We start from the raw sequence: 19,557 nt of genomic DNA, 5'->3' as shown, positions 1-19,557 counted from the left end.
ATGGATAATAGGGAGCGTTCAACAAACCAAAATAGGAAGTGACATTGACTTATAAGGCCACAAAGCTTACAGTATTAGCTCATCTCCATCTGAATAATATGAATATTATTAGATAAGATGGGATTTGTGCCTGTAATATTTCCTCTTTCTAATACGCACACACACACGCAGGAGATTTGCCACACTGACACACACATGCATCCAAATCTCACCCACAAACACTTCCTGATCCATGGAGACAAAATGCGGCCATAAAAGGTGCGTAACTGGGACATATCCTGTATATTACTATATGATCCCCTCCAGTGTGATATACCGTGGTTTAGCGTGGTGCTTTACGGTGAAGGCAGATTCAATTCTATGCAGCCGCATGTATAATGCAGTCATGGATCCGTTTACTTGGAAACGTTAAATAATGAATTTGCTTTTCCCCTGCCTGATATTTCAATGTATGGAATGAGACAGATTGCTCATAGATAATGAATGGTTTTGGCTGTTCCTTGTGTTCCCACCCTCCACCCGGTCATTGTCGTCGTGTCCCTGGGCGAGACACTTCACCCACCTCCAGTACCGCCCACACTGGTGTATGAATCTTATAAGGATGGGCTTTAGGTGTGAATTGGCAGCCACGGACAGCTGTTTCTACAGATATAGTTAACCGAAAATCGCGATATAAAATCTAACCGGTTATTATATTCAACTAAAGGACCTGATAGTTGACTCTGAGGTGTCCATCTTTGCAGTTTTACTAAAAAATGTGCATACTGAAGACAACACTGATGCCTGGTTGCTATTGGGGTTGAGTGTGTGTTAACTGCAGTTGCAGTGTGTCAAGCTGCACTTAGCTCTTATGTAAGCGCTGGCACTGGGATGGAGGCTTCAGTCAGCTTTGGCAGGCCACCCCCGCCGTCCCCTCCCCGCCTTTTCAGCTTCAGCATCCATGCCATTCTTAGCCGACTAAAGCTCACTATAAATATTGGATATGGCACAGTGCACGTGGGAAAAAAGTATTTTTAGACACCATACAGAGCTGCCATGCATTGGAATGGTTTTGTTTAGGATGTTTTATTATGGGGCTTGTGGGAATGTGGGAATAACTGAACAGCAAGAGAGGGAAAAAAAAAGGCCACTGAAGACATCTGTAAGCAAAGGTTGAGTCATTAAAATGCAAAGCACACGCCCGAGGCCTGCTAGGAAATGTATGCATGACTATAAGCGACACAGTGGGATGGAAAAAAAACTAAACAAAACAAAATATTTAGAATGAAATCATCCTTCTTTCTGGTACATTGTGTATTTTTCCACTCCCACACACCAAGTGCCCTCCATCTCACCTTGATCAGCGGTGTGGAGGACCACATGATTGCATGTGAGATCCATTAAGCTGATTTATTGAGCCCCCTCTCTCGTAAGAGCCGTCACATGCGCAGGTATCTTTTAACGATTCAATAGCGGCTAAGTGTAACGAAGCAACAAACGCTATGGCAACAACCTCTGCGGATGTTGTTCTCCCTCCCTCTTGCCCTCCTTTCCTTGTCTCCTCTCCTGGCTGGCTGCATGCAGGATGGCAACCATGCTGACTGCTAATGAGGAATGGTCGCTCCTGCTGCCAAATATGTGTGAGAATGAGAGTGCGGGTCTCGATTTGTGTGTCGGCATGACTTTGCAGTTTTTTTGGGGGGGGAGAAGGAAAAATAAGGCCAGGAGCGGAGAGAAAAAGGTTGCTAAGTGGCGGGAGGGATAAAGAGAGGGATGTTCTTCAGCTTCTCTTCTCTCACTTTCTGTTACTAGGCAACACCTGCAGGCATGCACTAAATAAAGCCTTGTGTCCGCCGCTCGCCCCCCCTTCCTCATTCCCAACCTCCAACTTTTCATTCACCTAATCCATCTTTTTTCCCCCTCTGGTAAGCCATTGCTGAGAACATTTGAAAATAACGACTTTGGGACGCACATTTCACCAATGACATTTCTGCAAACTTTTTATTCTATTCTTTAATGGGACAGCACTAAAGGAAGTAGACCAGCACAAAATATGCTGGTCATGCTGGCAGCTGGTCTCCACACCAGCATACTAGCACTAAAACGCAACATATGCAGGTCCTCCAGACCAGCATAGACCAGCTACCAGCACTAAAACACAACATATGTAGGTCCTCCAGACCAATATAGAGCAGCTACCAGCACTAAAACACAACATGTTGGCAACTGGTCACCAGACCAGCATACCAGCACAAACCACAACGTATACTGGCCTATGCTGGTCATGCTAGTACAGTAGCTGGTCTATGCTGGTTTTTCTATCAGGATTTTTTCTGCTATTGTGATAGGTCTGCAGTGGTCTAAATGCGAGGTTTTTAAATTGTAGCACGTGAGCCTCCCCTTAGAGAATGTAACACACTCCCCGAAAAACGTTTTCTGTTCATCCCAGACTTTACTCAGTCACTGTAGGAACTACAAATCTGTTTATTTTGCCCTTAAAAAGAACTGAAACTGGCTTAGCATGTTTTTTTATGTTTTTTCTTTCAGTCCATACGCCCTAGGCTTTACTACACGTCTTGAAATAGCCTGAAGTTTTGCCAACTCTCCGCAGGGAGTACGGTGGTCCACTGGCGGAATCAAACACAGACCAGCCCACACATCCCCGCTGATTGAGAGGTAAGTCGAGCAGAGCAAAAAATCCCCCAGCTGTCAATCCACCACCCAGCACAGCTCTTAAGGCATCAGGGAGTGAAGTTGTACACAGCAAACTATCAAACAGCCACACGAGCTGGCATTCGTTACACTTTGCATGTTGTTACAGCAGACAAGCACTGCATGGGAAAACACTGTTTGTGCTATTATGGGATGCAGCGATGATGATTAATAAGAGAACAGGCGGTGGCAGATGGCAGCCATGGCAGCAATGATGATGCATTATTGTTATTTCACGCCATTAGTATTTGCCGTGAAATCCTAATTGTGATTCATATGCAACTTCTGATGCCATTTGGTGACGTTCGTAGCGAACGTGTCCGAAGGAATAATGTGGGATAACGGCTTGTCCACTCTTGTCCTTTTCTTCAAAGACATCAAGATGAGTCTTTGCACTCCCAGACAGGTGAAAGTGACCCCAAACTGTCTGCGTCTTTCCCTCGACGTGTGCCGAGCGACATAAATCTTTGAAGTGTGCAATCAGTCAAAGTGACAGGCAGCCATTCCTACACGTTGGAAGCAATGACCCTGCTGCACTTTTTTATGCTTTGTGGCCTGCAATGCTGGCGTTTCTACTCGAGTTTATAGGCTTCTGTTATTGTCATGACCAGCAAGGAAAGGACACATTACATCATGTAAAATATTACATTAGTAAATACATTCATATTGATTTTATATTCATAATTAAATACATTCAATTCATTTATATATTTTATTAGGATTTTTTAAAATATTTTCTATAAAATAACAAATATTATTACTACAATTCAAATTTTCAACAAAAATACAGCAGTTAAAATGCGTACATGATGGATGTTAAGGACAAATTATAACTCATATAATTTTACATCTTGTAAAATTTTACATTAGTAAATATATTCATATTGATTTTATATTCATAATTAAATACATTCAATTCATTTATTTATTTTATTAGGATTAAAAAAAAATATTTTCTATAAAAAAACAAATATTATTACTACAATTCAAATTTTCAACAAAAATACAGCTGTTAAAATACGGACATGACGGATGTTAAGGACAAATTATAACTAATATAATTATTATAAATCATATGATTCATTATTAAATTGTAATAAATCAACAAGTAATTATTAAAATTAATTATAATTATTATCTGCATGTTCTCCCCGTACATGCGTGGTTTTTCTCCGGGTACTCCAGTTTCCTCCCACATTCCAAAAACATGCTAGCTTAATTGGCCACTCCAAATTGTCCATAGGTATGAATGTGAGTGTGAATGGTTGTTTGTCTATATGTGCCCTGTGATTGGCTAGCCACCACAAAGACAGCTGGGATAGGCTCCAGCAGCCCCCGCGACCCTCGTGAGGAAAAAGCGGTAGAAAATGAATGAATGAATGAATAATTATTATCATAACTATTTCATTTTTATTTCTCAAACATAAATACGTACCTATTTTGTCATTATTTAAATGAATACATGCATTTTTAATACTTTTGTAAAAATATTTTATTTTGGCAATCAATCATAAAGACCTATTTTCGATGTTCTTGTTTTTAAGTACAAATATTAATAATAATAAATTATTAAAACTGTTATTCATTCTTAAACTATAATGAATTCACAAATACTATAATAATTCATTTTTTAGTTGTCAAACATAACTTAAATCCTCCAAAATAAGGACCTGCTATCGCCATTTTTAATTAGAAAATATGAATGCTGTAATTAGAATATATTGTATTTTTGGGCTCATAATTCTTATGAAATGTCTAAACAAAGGAAAATAATACTGTCATACATAAAAACCTGTCACACAAAATAAAAGCAATAATACGACAGTCCACCTCTTGGCTAACAGAGTGTACACATGCATGTTCAGATTCAATAGAGGAGGGGAGAGAAAAGGATGAAATGCTGGACAAGCTGCAGCTTCACCAGCTAAAGCACATTGATGGGTGGGGTGGGTAGGGGGTGGGGGGGGGGGGTGTCTGCATCCTTGGCATTGTTTTACTTTGCAGGAGGAGGAGTGCACACAGGATGAGAGAAGAGGCTTTGCGCCATTATCAGACAAAGCCTGCAGCCATAGCCAGAGATTTAACAACAGATTTTAAAGGCCTTGCAGTGATTGGTTTAATCCAAACATTCTCCATCCTGTGTGTGTGTGTGTGTGTGTGTGTGCGCGAGAGAGAGAATTTGCCTCACTCAGTCTCTTCTAGCGTTGCGTAACTGCTTGATTACATAATCCCCAAACATATATGCATGTGGACGAGGCTTAGCAGGCGAGTGGGCATAAAGTGTCTCATCGACAGGACGAGGAGGAAGGAAAAGGAGGAAGGAAGATTCTGGTGTACTTTATGTTGAACTCTTCCAGAGGCAAGAAGTACATGTTAATACTGTTAAACCATATCTTCTCTTGATATTATTACATACATCTGGTCACTGCACCCACACAGAAGTAGTTTTTCAAGCACAGGTTAAATGAATGTGCCATCAAACAGCAGAGGAGGTGTTATGATGCAGATTTTAGGATAATTGGCATCAATGAGTCTTCTTCTTCTTCAAAAAAAAAAAGATGGACATTGAACTTTGTATCACCTTGCTGTCTATCTCATGTAGGATGCTAAGGTGCCTCTGTCCAATGTTTCCTGCCACCAGCGGAGCAAACAGGTAAGATTCCTTGTTGTCATAACAGCGGTTGTCGTGGTAACGCCAACAGGGCAGTAAACACTGTCCATCCATTCATTAGTTCAGCCGGTGCTGTGATGCTGACACCGCCGATATAGCACTGCCCTCAGCATACGTTCGTTGTCATGTTGTGTTTGGATGTATGGGCTTCAACCCAACCACCCCCCACCTCTCTATAATCTTCTAGACCAAAACCTATGCTAAAGCACGTATGCTTTAACAGTTCACACCTCAAAACCATGGCGTAACCACAAGAGTTGTTTGGAAGTGTACGTAATAAATATGAATCATCATAAACATCATACTGTACATACGCGCCTGCTGTAGCATTCTTAAAATATAAATACAAAATATTATCATTTAAAGACTAGTAGTTCTACGATAAGGACCTGTTTGACATTATTTACGATTATACTTTAAAAAAATAGTAATTTAGTCCAACAAATGACCTACAGTATTATCACAACTAGCTTTTAAAAATAATGTAGTACCGTAATAATTACTGTATTTCAATGCATCTACTATAAATCCTGTATATTAGTATATAACAGTATATATATATATATATATAATATACTGTACTATATATACATTTCTCTAGCATGTGTTATTGCAAGTCAATACAATTCAATTAAGTCTTAATTATAGAAATATTTCCTTTCAATTTAACACTAATACTAAAATAAATTATATTATAAACAATATATATTTTCTTAAATTTAGTACTGGTTAATAATCAACAGACCCATTATATTGAACTCAAATATGACAAGTGAATATTTGTCACACCTTTATTGATTTCTCCATTTCTGATCATACAGGTGTAGAAAATGAGATAAGACTGATATAAAACTTTTTAAAAAATGCACAACTGAAGGAAATGTTATGCGGCTGTGTGGTAATACCAAGACTAAAAAAAAAAATAACAGAAGCCATTTCATGAACTGAAAACATCGTCCTCCTAGAGGCATCAAAACCAGAATTTCCAGCTGAGTGCTGGTCTGGCAGGGATTGCTTCTGTAAACAAAGTCCTCTCCTGCAGATTGTGTTTTTTTAATCCAGCTGCTTTGAGCTTCAATGCACTTTCATCGAGTCCTCCTCCTCTCAGCCGCTCGTCCCATCCATCTTTGTTTGTGGTGATGCATTCTCACTTCCATTATCCAAGTCCCTCTCATCCTCCGCTGCTGCCACATCTCCATCTTCCTTTCTTTTGTTCTCCTGTTCTGTTGCTTTCTGACCCACGCCCTGCTTGTCCCTAAAGACCTCCACACCCAGCATGCGCAGGTAGTGGTACCGCTCGTTTCGGGCGACGAAGGCTCGGATGGACGTCTTTCCTCGCCAGCCGCACAGCTGAATAGGACACTGAGGCTCTTTGGGCTTGCTGTCAAATAGAAGGTAAACACATTAAAACAAACAAAAAAATTGCGTTCAACCAGCTGGAAGACACTTACTCTGGGTTGGGAATGTACTTCAACACAATGCTGCCCATTTCTATAAACAAAATGTAAATCAAGATATTAGCTCATTTCTAAAGCTTGATAACATTTAATAAAGTGCACTGTACCTATTTTATTGGCTTGAGCTTGGGCGTCGTCCTCCAGTTTGCTGAGGAAGGGGTTCTCCTGGGTGAGCAGCACCTTGATGTCCTCCACACTCACCGTGATGATCCTGGAGCGAATGTATGGCTGCAGAGTGTAGATACCCTGAAGAGGAGGAGGCACAGTTAGAAGGGTGTTGACTTAAATACATGTACATGCTTATCAAAAATATATCCCAAAAATACATAAAACCCCCTAACACTCACCTCTTGAGCCACTCTAAAGGCACACCCAAACTCCTCACCATCACTGTTGCGAGACCACACTTTCACCCCTGTGTTTATGACCTAGAATGGAGATGAAAAGACAAAAATCACAGTAGTCAGCACATCTCTGTAGAAGTCTGCTATTTTTAACATGACCGGCGTCTTTCATGAATTCTAACAAGGGATTCCACTATAAATTAGGCTGTTTGACTTGAACAAGGGCGCAGTGTGTTTTTTTTTCCCCTCTCCTCCTTGCTTAAGGCTGTGTAAACAAAAGTGAAGCCGCTCTCTTGAGTCCCAGCAGGAGTGGGAGGCATCGCTTTGTGCTTGGCAGAGTCCACATCACAACAGGAGGTAAATAGTCGCATTTACAATTAGGATGTACCTGGCTTAACATGACAAGAATTACAATCACAAATTGTGTTGTTGAGCAAACCGGGGGAGCCTTTTTGGCCCGCAGAATTTTTTTTTTTTATCTCCGAAAACAAAGCTAAAATGGTAATGTTTTCTACATGTAGCTTAGCATACACTGTCCAACATTGTGGCCCCTTCAATTGCTCTATGTAGAGAGAGTTTGGTCGCCCCTGCCCTCCAGGGAGTAGGATGGCAGGGGTTTGGGATTGAGGACAAAAAGAAAGCATTACGCAGACACGCACCTTCATGCGTTCGCTGTTGTTGATCAGCACGTTCCGCAGCTCTTTGGACACCATGTATAAGTGTCTCTTCTTGCCCTCGTGGGTTCTGGTCAGGACGTTCAGCTTGGGGAAGTTTGGGGACAAATCATAGAAGGATCTGGCGAGTAGAGCACATAATATGATGTAATGGAATGTGGAAACGGCGCCACAAATAGTTCTCTCGCTCACTGCATGGTGGTGAAGATGGGGTCATCTTCACTGAGAAAGACAAAGGGATCTTCCTTATAGCCAAACAGTTTCAACTTCTTTGAAGGTGGAGGCCTAGAGAAGAAGGGAAGGTAAGGTAATTAGTATTACCTTAATAATCAGTATACTCGGTGAAAGTGACTCACCCACACACGCCATCTTGTTTGTTAATCTTCTCCTGATCTCCTGTGGGTGCTCCATCCAGGGCCTCCCCGCCAACACCATCCTCCTGCCTCTCCTCTGCCTCTACAGCGCCGCTCTCAGGGAGACGGGAAGTCTCTGCAGGGGCCACTGGAGAGCTCTGTGTTTTGGCTTCCATGCCAGATGTGGGCTCTCTCCTCAGCTAGAGGCAAGCAGGGCAAGTAAATGTGATTAGTTACCAGCTGTGATAAGAAAAACCCAACAGATGAGAGACTTAGTATCTAATGATGCATGTTTTGCATGAGATGTATGAGAACGTACCTTGGGATAACGTCTGTTCCAGGGCATGGTGGCTTTCTTCATCAACACGGCCACAAAGAAACCTCCTGTGTTCTGGTGATGTGGCAAAATTCTCATACTGAAAAGAAAGAGCTTAAAATTAAGTCCCTGCATTTACAGAATCAAAACACATGGCTAACGGTGCCACCAAGAAATTAAGACTTGTTTCAGGGTTCTATGAGCTGAAGCACGTGACAACAGCGCCCTCTGCTGGACAACAGTTATAATCGCCCTTCCATGTACACTCAATTCATTCATTCATTCATTTTCTACCGCTTTTTCCTCACGAGGGTCGCGGGGGGTGCTGGAGCCTATCCCAGCTGTCTTCGGGCGAGAGGCGGGGTACACCCTGGACTGGTCGCCAGCCAATCACAGGGCACATATAGACAAACAACCATTCACACTCACATTCATACCTATGGACAATTTGGAGTGGCCAATTAACCTAGCATGTTTTTGGAATGTGGGAGGAAACCGGAGAAAACCCACGCATGGGACAACATGCAAACTCCACACAGAGATGACCGAGGGTGGAATTGAACCCTGGTCTCCTAGCTGTGAGGTCTGCGAGCTAACCACTCGACCGCCGTGCCGCCCACATTCAATTCAACAACTATCAAATAATAATGACAAGCTTTATTTTTTTTGACGTGTGTATGTACCATCTCTCCAGATGCATGCCAGCCAGTTTCTCCGCGTCATCCGGCGGGAACATGGTGGGTCGGATTTGAGTGTGCCGGCTGCTCGGAACAGACGACCAGTCAGGATACCACTTGCCTTCTTTGGTCATCAGCTACACAGAAACAAGAATAGTGTTTCACATCCAAATGATGTATAGCATGAGATTTATGTTGCATTACCTTCCAGGAAGTGACCCCAGGCATCCACTTCAAGCCAGGCAGGTCAGAAGAGCAGTCAACAAGCTCCAGTGCTCCTAGATGGGAGAAAGAAAGTAAGACCACACGTATACTATATACTAAATACTATAAAGATGAAACTTGGATGTACTTAGTAGTCAGCTTGTGTAGCATTTGTTATTGTGTAAATAGTTGGGTAGCGCACCAGTCCAAACTGTGGGAAGTGTGTTTGCGAGCACCATTTTTTATCTGGCCTCACTGTGTTGGCTACCTTCACTCTTCTCCAGCAGCGCCGCGATGACAGCTTCATCTTCAATAGGGTTAAGCGAACAGGTGGAGTAGACCATCCTCCCACCCACAGATAGCTGCTCAACACCATGCACAGCTATACGCAGCTGCAGGCTAGTAGGCGGGCACACACAAAATAGCACCAACTTTATAAGCACCAAAGGCCACTTCTTCATTGCTACTTCAGCCAAAAATTTATTTTCCACAAAGAACTACTTAAGTGGCTCCTTAAAGCACACAATCACCATTTCTGCTCACCCGTGAAGGTGCAGGCTGTTGCTGGTCGTCCACTTCTTCCACACGTCAATGTTCTTCCTCATGGTGCCATCCCCGCTGTGTGCCGACAGCAGCAGTTACATTCAAGCACATTGGGAAACTTGGCCAACAGTAATCTGATTATTATGAAGGTGCCTTGTCCCTAGATATTCCACTGTTGATGTAAATAACAAAGCGGAAGGCATAAAAGGCATCATCTGACCTGCAGGGCACGTCACACAAGATACGATCATAGAAGAGGATGTCCTTCTTTCCATCAGCCTGGATCTGCAGCGTGGGGATGCAGGAGGCGTCATGGTTGACCACTACAATGCAGGGGCTGTTGAGACGCTTGGTCTGGTGCACCAGCAGGTAGCAGCGTTTGTTGTCCACATCGTTTGCGATGACAAAGCCCTCTGAAAGGAAATTAGATGGCAGTACATCAGCCATGTCTATTGTATACAGTATGTGATCTCTCATGCATCAACTCATGTTATTCTTACCTGGAAAAGGTACTTCCATGTCAGCGTGCAGCATCTCAATAAGCTGGGCTGTCTTGGACCCAGGGGCTGCACACATGTCCAATATCTAAAACACACACAGCTGTTTCATTATTTTCACTAAAATAGATACCACCAAACTAAAAGGACTGCTCTCTGACTTTGTGATGAGGCTCAATCTTCAGTAGAAGAGGAGGGATCATACTGACTGCTTCCTGGCGGCTGATGTTACCCTGTAAAGGTAAGCACAAGAAGGGAGTTCATCTCCCTTCCACAGAATTCCTCGGAGCAGGGATTTTCCAAAGCGTGGCACAGTGAGGCTTCCTTCAGAGAACATAATACGGCAGTTCCACTCTCTTGCATATTTGTTTGTATCCACTCACCGATTCTGTCTCGCTCACAAGAAACTGGTGGAATTTCTCCAGCAGAGGAGACTTCCTAATGATCTTCCGGCTCAGGTTGGTGTGCCAGGCTTGCTCATCGGGATACCTGGAAAAGTGGGCAAAGTGAGTGAGGAATTTCTTATGTGGTGTGACTTTGCATGCATTCTCATATTCGGTTTACCAGCTGAGAGGCTGTGGCGCCTCAATCTTCTGCCCATCAATCTCCAGCTCCTTAAAGTATTTGTCCTTCAGACAGTGAAGGATCTCTTTGGCATGGCTGGAAGCAGAAATGGAGGAGGAGGACATATTTACTTGGTCATACACAACATGCTGTGCCAACCTTACCTCTTGTAGCCAGTGATACGTATAGTTACTGGCAATGGTTCCCTCATTGCGTCCATAAACTGTTCAAACTCTCCCTCTGGAACTAAGCCTTGCTCCTTGTAGTAGTGCTCAAACAACTGGTTTTCTTTAACAATGTCAGCATAACCAGCACCCCAGCCCTGTAACATATTGAATTCACTTCAATTAATCACATTTAGTTTATTTAGTTATTCTGTGAGTTCGACAACTGGTATGGCTTTGACAATAGCTCTTTCAGGACTATACAACACTGCAGATGTTGTCTCGGTCATTGTTAGCATGTTAAAAACACTACAAAACCTTCAAGTACAAAAGTGACTCTTACAGGGATATCTCTGTGGTCCCTGCCTGCTGCCGGCTGGTTTTTCTGTCTTTGTCTGCTTCTTTTCCCCATTTTGAAGACCAGTGAACCTCTGGAGGAACTTAAACGGGTGAGCGTGTTTCGAGGACACAACATAAAGTGGTGTACAACTCGGCTAAAACGTTAGCAGTGAGCCGCTATCCTATGTTGTATCCCTGAAGCACGTAGCCGCACTTACGCGTGTGAATTAAGACCCCTGTAAGCTGCCCCTGCGTTTGCCTGTAAGAAATACAGTGCAGCGATAGTGAAGAAAAAAAGCATTATTTTTACCCAAATCAATGTCTGGTGTTGGGACAAGACGCTAAACGATTGGCTCAGTTCGTGAAGTATTTCTATTTAACGCGGGGTATTGATGGGTATTTATGGACAGGCAGATCCTTGGACACACGGCACTCGCAGAACTACAGTTTATTGAACGTTTTTTTTTCTGTTTTCACAAGAAAGTGTTTTCTCCTGTCATTATGAAACGTAACATGAGTCCCTTAATAGATTTAATTAAGTGTAACAACATAATCTGACTAGCTAATAAAATTGGTAGTAATTGGTAGTACCACTGATTTTCTTTTGATACATCCATCCATCCATTTCTATCCCACTTAGCCTCATGAGGGTCGCGGAGGTAGGCTGGAAACGCGGGGTACATCCTGTCTGGTCGCCAGCCAATCGCAGGCAAACATGCAGACAAACAACCATACATATGGACTAGAGTCATGCATGTTTTTGTCAAGCTAATATAAAACAAGAGGGAAAAAACTAAATCATATAAAATCAAAATTGTGTTTTAAACAATAAAAAAGACAGCCAGTAAAGTAATAAAACCATCCCAACACATTAATAACTACTATACAAATTAAAACGTATTTAAAACGTATTTATTTATACGCCCATGTGCTCCTTGTCAAAGATGTACATTCCTCAAATAACTAAAGTGTCAAATAACTAAAGTGTTAAAGTAGCGATATTTTAATTACAGAACTCTAAAGCGTAAATGACCGGTATCAGAAGTATCGAAGTATCAATTTCCGTATCGACCCACACATCACTTGGCATTTGGCACAGTGTAGCCAAGTGATTTCGGCCCAGCGCAACACCACCCTGTCCGACAATGAGGCTTCTCTCGACTTCAAACTTCCATTACACTGTACTTTCAGCTTGAGGTTCCATTGTCATTGTTCGCCTCCCCTCCCTCGCCGTCAAAATGGACATTGTTCTTTCGGCGATCTTTTCTTCCGAAGAGGAAGAGCAGTACGTCTTGGACTGCATGGCGTACTTGATGTTATTAATGGCAGCTTGGACATTTTTCTGTTTGCTGTCTACCAATGTACCCTACGGCCGATATGCCATGTATGGACACGGATTTCCAGTGAATGCGAAGTTCGCTTGGTGCGTCCAGGAGCTGCCCGCGTTTCTGGTGCCCGTGGGTCTGCTAGTGTGGACTTCTGCTTCCAAAACATCACTGCTCACTAATAAATTGATCATTGCTATGTATCTCTGCCACTACGCACAGAGGTAAGTCTTATTCTCCATTCGTGCTTGTACACGTGAATGCACCATAGTTGAGTTGGGTACAATGGACACTATCAGGTGATGCTTTTTTGTGTTACAGATCGCTTGTTTATCCATTGTTAATTCGTGGAGGTAAACCAACACCGTTCATGTCGTTTGCTTTGGCGACCCTTTTCTGCCTCTACAATGGCTTCATGCAGATCAGATACCTGAGCCACTATGCCGAGTACCCTGCAGACTGGATTACACGACCGTGCTTCATCACAGGTAAGTGCACTGTTTTGTCTCCCGGATGGCCATTAAATGCATTAACATGAGACTTACAGTACACTCAAAGAAATAATTTGTTGGGTGAACGTGATAAAATTATGGAAATAATTTCCACCCAAGGCGGCACGGCGGTCTAGTGGTTAGCGTGCAGACCTCACAGCTAGGAGACCTGGGTTCAATTCCACCCTCGGCCATCTCTGTGTGGACTTGCATGTTCTCCCTGTGCATGCCTGGGTTTTCTCCGGGTACTCCGGTTTCCCCCCACATTCCAAAAACATGCTAGGTTAATTGGCCACTCCAAATTGTCCATAGGTATGAATGTGAGTGTGAATGGTTGTTTGTCTATATGTGCCCTGTGATTAGCTGGCCACCAGTCCAGGGTGTACCCCGCCTCTCGCCCGAAGACAGCTGGGATAGGCTCCAGCACCCCCGCGACCCTCGTGAGGATTTTATTTGTAAAATGACTGTATTCTTCAAAACAGGCAAACAATGACAGACAAAAAAGCATATCTTGACTTGATTGCCACGAAATGTATGAACTGAAAGTACTCTGTCATGAACCTGAGACCGGCGAGGGCGTGTCATCAGCCAGTCAAACTCTTTGGTTTGATGAAGCTGAAGAACCGGTCCCTTTCAGGTGGATGGCAGATGTAGGTGAACTTGAACAGGAGACCCTTTTAGTTTGTGACACAGGACATCTTCATAGTATCAAGTTCCTGGGATAAATTGAGACAAGAGTGAGGAGGACAGGTCAGCTTAGTTTAGTGACTAACAATCAAAGCAACACGTCAAAGGTTAATAAAAAGCTGAATTAATACATAATCATGCATTTTTTATTAGTTATGAACTTTTCCTCACGGTTTGACATATTTCTTAAATAAAAACATGAACGCTGTTCTATAAAAATTAAAATATAAATGTTAAGTAACAGTACTTGAAAAATGAGCTTTGAGCTGCTTTGAAAAATATTTCATATTTGTTGCAATAATTGGGATTATACAAATAACTGCCTAAAGAAACACACCATAAAAATATTTATTCTGAAAATACATAGAGGAACACACCATTCATACACCCACACAAATTAACATTAATATTTGATTACACATTTTTGGGGATGAAAAAAACCTTACAAGGAGCTGGGATTGTCTTCATTCTGTATAATATGAATGTACTATAATCTGGCTTGCTGCTCTATCAAGAAAGTTGTGATGTATGTCCCGCTTTGTGAAATAATATCAATAAATACGTCCATAAACTACTATTTTATCATACACCTGCACATATGTTTGGGAGGACAAAATGATCATCTCCGTGCACGCACGTGACCGTGCACTTCAGCCTAACATGACCACTTTAGCGTCAGCCGTTTTAACAAGTCACAAGTTAATTTTTACAGGCATGTGAACAGCCCATTGTCTTACAATTGTTAATTTTTCCACCTACCAATAATCTTACTTTAACTGATCTACTATGTGTTGTCTACGTGGTGTTTAACAATGGGCAGCAGTTTAGTTTTAGCTAAAAGGTAACAACACAAAAACTAGCAGGCATAAGTATCTAAAATACATAAAACAACGAAAGAAAGATCACAGAATTAAAAGTGAAAGTGAACTTACCAATTGAGATCTTTCTCCACCAGGGATGGTTTAACTTTTGATGGATGCAAGAAGCGGCGGCACGGTGGTCGAGTGGTTAGCGCGCAGACCTCACAGCAAGGAGACCAGGGTTCGATTCCACCCTCGGCCATCTCTGTGTGGAGTTTGCATGTTCTCCCGGGTACTCCGGTTTCCTCCCACATTCCAAAAACATGCTAGGTTAATTGGCGACTCCAAATTGTCCATAGGTATGAATGTGAGTGTGAATGGTTGTTTGTCTATATGTGCCCTGTGATTGGCTGGCGACCAGTCTAGGGTGTACCCCGCCTTACGCCCGAAGACAGCTGGGATAGGCTCCAGCACCCCCCCGCGACCCTCGTGAGGAAAAGCGGTAGAAAATGAATGAATGAATGAATGAATGAAGTGTTACTGCCACCTTCTGCTCTGGAGAGGTATTGCAAATGGGATTCCAATCTGAACCTGAAGCTGACATAAAGCGATCAAGTAGTTTTAAGGATTTTGCTTGTCATGTTAAAACTACATGATTGAAAAATGTCTAACCACTAAACATGAATAAATATAGCAGAAACTACATGTTACACTTTTGTTGATAAACCCATGTTGCTTTTTTTGAGTGTACATGCAAAGGTCAATACGGTGAAAAGCTCAGCGTTCCAGCTTTTTATCATGCCTGTGTTTTATTAAAGCAACTATTGATTTATCTCTTTCTAGGATCTGCGCTGTGGTTCCTTGGTTTGCTGGTGAATTTGCATTCCGACCACATTCTGAGGAACCTCAGGAAGCCTGGAGAGACTGGTTATAAAATCCCTAAAGGTTTGGCATGGAATATGATCTTTCATCAGCTAATAACATGCAGGCGGAAGACAACAACATGGACTTGATTGCAATTGCAGGTGGAATGTTTGAGTACGTGTCTGGTGCCAACTTTTTAGGGGAGATAACCGAATGGGTGGGCTTCGCTGTGGCGAGCCAATCTGTACACAGCGCAGCCTTTGCCGTCTTCACCATCGTGATTCTCAGGAGCAGGGCTGTGGGTCACCACAAGTAAGGAGATAAGCACGCCATGGTTTCCATTCAGTAGCAGTAATAATTCATGGATTGTGTCTTTGCTCTATGCAGGTGGTACCTTGCTAAATTTGAAGACTACCCAAAAACACGGAAGGCATTAATCCCATTTTTGTATTAGAATATACTGCCGTTTTTTTCCCTACAGGCAGGGTATTTTTTAATTCCAAAACTATCCCATATACTTTTTAGGAGGATTTTAAAAAAAACTATAGGGCTGCACAAAAAATGGGAAAAATTCCATCGGCAACACAAACATGCAAACTAATGTGGAAATTGTTTTAGAAAACACAAAGTTCCTGCTCTCTCGCCCCTATTTACCATCTTGAAGGACATTATATTCATTCATTTGTTGGGAAACGACTTTGTTAGCGCCACCTTCAGGACATGAATCAATCTTCAGCGACAGCAACGTAGGGTTGTTTAGTTTTTTGGTTTGTTTTTAATATTTCAAGCGTTCCACTGCTGCACTTCCTTTGTTTGTTATAGTTATAGGTCACCACTGGTGGAGTTTTTTTTAGGGTTTTTTCTTATTATGCATGAATATCTACTCAATATTTTTGATATACAGACTCCGAGTTTGAAGTGGAAGCAAAGCCAACATGCTTTGCTCTATAAAGAACCATAAAGAAGAATTGCAAAGCAGGCTTTTCATATTTTTGTATCTCAAGAGTCATCAGTTCTATTTAACAACCACTTGACTGGAATGGATAAGTAAGGGACCTCCTGTTCATTTTTTTTCCACCTCATCCTCTCAAATGCAGTACATAAAAAGACATAAAATGTAACCGCACCTCCAGCCTGTAACTGTAGCAGGGCTGTCCTTGACATTTGGACCTGCTTGGAGCAAGTATGGCGCTCAATCATAACTCGGCTATGTCTGAAATGGCCGGTGTCGCCTGAACACATCACTACTGTCAGGGTCTAAAGAGACCGGATCCCTGGATGAGACGACAGAATAAGAAATATTCATTTATATCATGACTAGACTATTTACAATCAAAAGCCATCAAACGTCCAACGCTAGGCTGTTTGTTCCTTTGTGTGTCGTCTGCATGCCACATTCTTGTGAAATGCAATATTCATATTTCTACAGGATTGAATGGGAAAGCTACAGCTTTTGCTTGATGAGGTTTTACACTGCATGGGAACTATCCAAACAATTGTATCTTCTAGCTGGCATTCTTATCTTGCATCTTTAAATGTAACATTTTAACATTCCTGTTATACATGTTTAAAGAGGAGGGGAGCACGGTATAATACAACTAAAATAACATTTGTCATTTACGAGTGGTAATGCGATGGTTAGCGCGCAGACCTCACAGCTAGGAGACCCAAGTTCAATCCCACCCTCGGCCATCTCTGTGTGGAGTTTGCATGTTCTCCCCGTGCATGCGTGGGTTTTCCCCGGGTACTCCGGTTTCCTCCCACATTCCAAAAACATGCTAGGTTAATTGGCAACTCCAAATTGTCCATAGGTATGAATGTGAGTGTGAATGGTTGTTTGTCTATATGTGCCCTGTGATTGGCTGGCGACCAGTCCAGGGTGTACCCCGCCTCTCGTCCGAAGACAGCTGGGATAGGCTCCAGCACCCCCTGCGACCCTCGTGAGGATAAGCGGTAGAAAATGAATGATGAATTGAATGAATAGTATGAATTTTTGTTAGTCCAACACAAGCTTGTTCATACTCTCCTGGACTCGACAAGAGACTGAGCATTTTTCTGCATTTTTGTGTTATTTCTTGACGGCAGTGGGAGAAAATCAGTGTTTTATACGTCTCAATTAAGGATGTACCAAGTCGAGCAAAGTCTGAAGTCCATGGGCTTGAAATGTTTGAGTCCTTACAAGTCATAAGCAGCGTGTCCAATGTCACAGTCTTTTAAATCCAATTGATTGTGTTTTCCCAATAAAATAAGACATGTGACAATACTTGGTCACAGAAAAAGATGTCTGGCACAACATTCAGGATTTAGTCTGTTAACAGAAAATTCAGTGAGGCAGATTCTGTTGGAAAATATACTGGAAATGACATTCATGATTGGTTAAATACTTTGAATGGACACATTTTATTAACATCACTAAAAATCTCAAGTATTTGCAGGTCATTGGACTAAAGTCAGGCGGCACTTTGGTCGAGTGGTTAGCGCGCAGACCTCACAGCTAGGAGACCAGGGTTCAATTCCACCCTCGGCCATCTCTGTGTGGAGTTTGCATGTTCTCCCCGTGCATGCGTGGGTTTTCTCCGGGTACTCCAGTTTCCTCCCACATTCCAAAAACATGCTAGGTTAATTGCCGTCTCCAAATTGTCCATAGGTATGAACGTGAGTGTGAATGGTTGTTTGTCTATATGTGCCCCGCGACCCTCGTGAGGAAAAGCGGTATAAAATGAATGAATGAATGGACTAAAGTCCGAGTCGAGTCGAAATTCACCAAAATTGTGACTTCAGTCCACACCTGTTTCTTGAATGGACTATCTATCCACGTGCAAAAACAACGGAAGTACTGAATGCAGCATTTCGCTCTGGCTTCACTTGACACCAAGCTGCTAATAGACTTGTTTGCCTCATCTGCTTGACTACAACCTGACGCCACGTCATGTTACACACAGCAATAGTCCGGTGTCGTGGGTGGGCGGGATTGTGTTCCAGCCGTTCCCAATGCGTGTAATCACATAAACGATGACAGTGAGGCAAAGCAGCCATGAAAACGCATGATACAAAGCCTCATAACCTGCTCTTGTTGTTGTGCGTGTGCTTGCAGCGTGTGCCAAGCTGATGCTTATGTTTCCTGCACTGAGAGATGAAGATAAGGATACGGCTTAGATTTTTTATTTTTTTTTTACACAGGCAGTGGGAGTGAGCAGCTGTGTGCATGTCTGCATGGGTGTTTTGTGAGGGAGAGAGAGCTGCATATCTTTTCTGACACATAGTTTGCTCTGGGGGGCTTTCCTTGACTCTGTCACATGCTACACGTGAGCAGCCGGGGTCGGGGCAAAGCATTATGCAAGAGGCGTTCCCTCTCCCTCACTCTCTTTTATAATGTATACTCATCCCACAAGGTGCTGGTTATGTCGTAGCCTGTCTTCCTCTGCTTCATGATGGATGCATAATGGGCAGGCTGGGATATGGCTGCCACTGATGCAGAACACCACCTGCTGTTATGTGGGAAACTGCAAATACAGTATTACAAATACTATATAGAAAGGGTATGGTTCAGTATGTGAGAAGCATGAAAAGATGTTTGCCTTGTGAGTATTTTATATGGCAGATGATCTCTACTGGGTTATGATTCATGTTTTGCTGGATAGATAGCACATTCTGCACACATGTTTTTAGTACTTATTCCCCCACCAATACAGTAATAGAAGAGACAAAGTTACATATCAGTATATGTACAGGTGATAATATGATGTGGGAAATGAATGACATTTACAATTGTTTGGTATATTTTAAATATGCTTACCAAAGTTACAATAGTAAACATGAACATAATCAGAACCTATTTGTGAGTTTCATTTTTGTTAAATAAAAAGTCAACAAATGTGGGTGCAGTACCTCAGCCG

The 19,557-nt window shown here is 42.3% G+C and overlaps 2 protein-coding genes across 2 annotated transcripts; one reads left to right on the top strand and one right to left on the bottom strand.

Annotated features, from left to right (window-relative positions):
- Positions 1 to 6,139: 6,139 nt before the first annotated feature.
- nsun2 (NOP2/Sun RNA methyltransferase 2) lies at positions 6,140 to 11,737 on the bottom strand. Its single transcript, XM_058046409.1, has 19 exons — positions 11,499 to 11,737; positions 11,156 to 11,313; positions 10,992 to 11,087; positions 10,811 to 10,916; positions 10,589 to 10,660; positions 10,431 to 10,515; positions 10,151 to 10,343; positions 9,931 to 10,005; positions 9,656 to 9,786; positions 9,388 to 9,461; positions 9,190 to 9,320; positions 8,510 to 8,606; positions 8,194 to 8,390; positions 8,030 to 8,122; positions 7,823 to 7,958; positions 7,167 to 7,247; positions 6,927 to 7,065; positions 6,814 to 6,853; positions 6,140 to 6,743 (listed from the first exon to the last, which is right to left on the bottom strand). Exons 1-19 carry the CDS (start codon positions 11,628 to 11,630, stop codon positions 6,467 to 6,469), a joined length of 2,313 nt encoding a protein of 770 aa, XP_057902392.1. The 5' UTR covers positions 11,631 to 11,737; the 3' UTR covers positions 6,140 to 6,466.
- A 755-nt stretch (positions 11,738 to 12,492) lies between these two features.
- On the top strand, positions 12,493 to 19,438 carry srd5a1 (steroid-5-alpha-reductase, alpha polypeptide 1 (3-oxo-5 alpha-steroid delta 4-dehydrogenase alpha 1)). The gene is made up of 5 exons (XM_058046410.1): positions 12,493 to 13,043; positions 13,141 to 13,307; positions 15,641 to 15,742; positions 15,823 to 15,973; positions 16,049 to 19,438. Exons 1-5 carry the CDS (start codon positions 12,733 to 12,735, stop codon positions 16,113 to 16,115), a joined length of 798 nt encoding a protein of 265 aa, XP_057902393.1. The 5' UTR covers positions 12,493 to 12,732; the 3' UTR covers positions 16,116 to 19,438.
- The last annotated feature ends 119 nt before the right edge of the window (positions 19,439 to 19,557 follow it).

Source organism: Doryrhamphus excisus, chromosome 14 (genome assembly GCF_030265055.1).
Source record: "Doryrhamphus excisus isolate RoL2022-K1 chromosome 14, RoL_Dexc_1.0, whole genome shotgun sequence".
Taxonomy (NCBI): domain Eukaryota; kingdom Metazoa; phylum Chordata; class Actinopteri; order Syngnathiformes; family Syngnathidae; genus Doryrhamphus; species Doryrhamphus excisus.
This window is presented reverse-complemented; position numbering and strand designations above follow the sequence as displayed.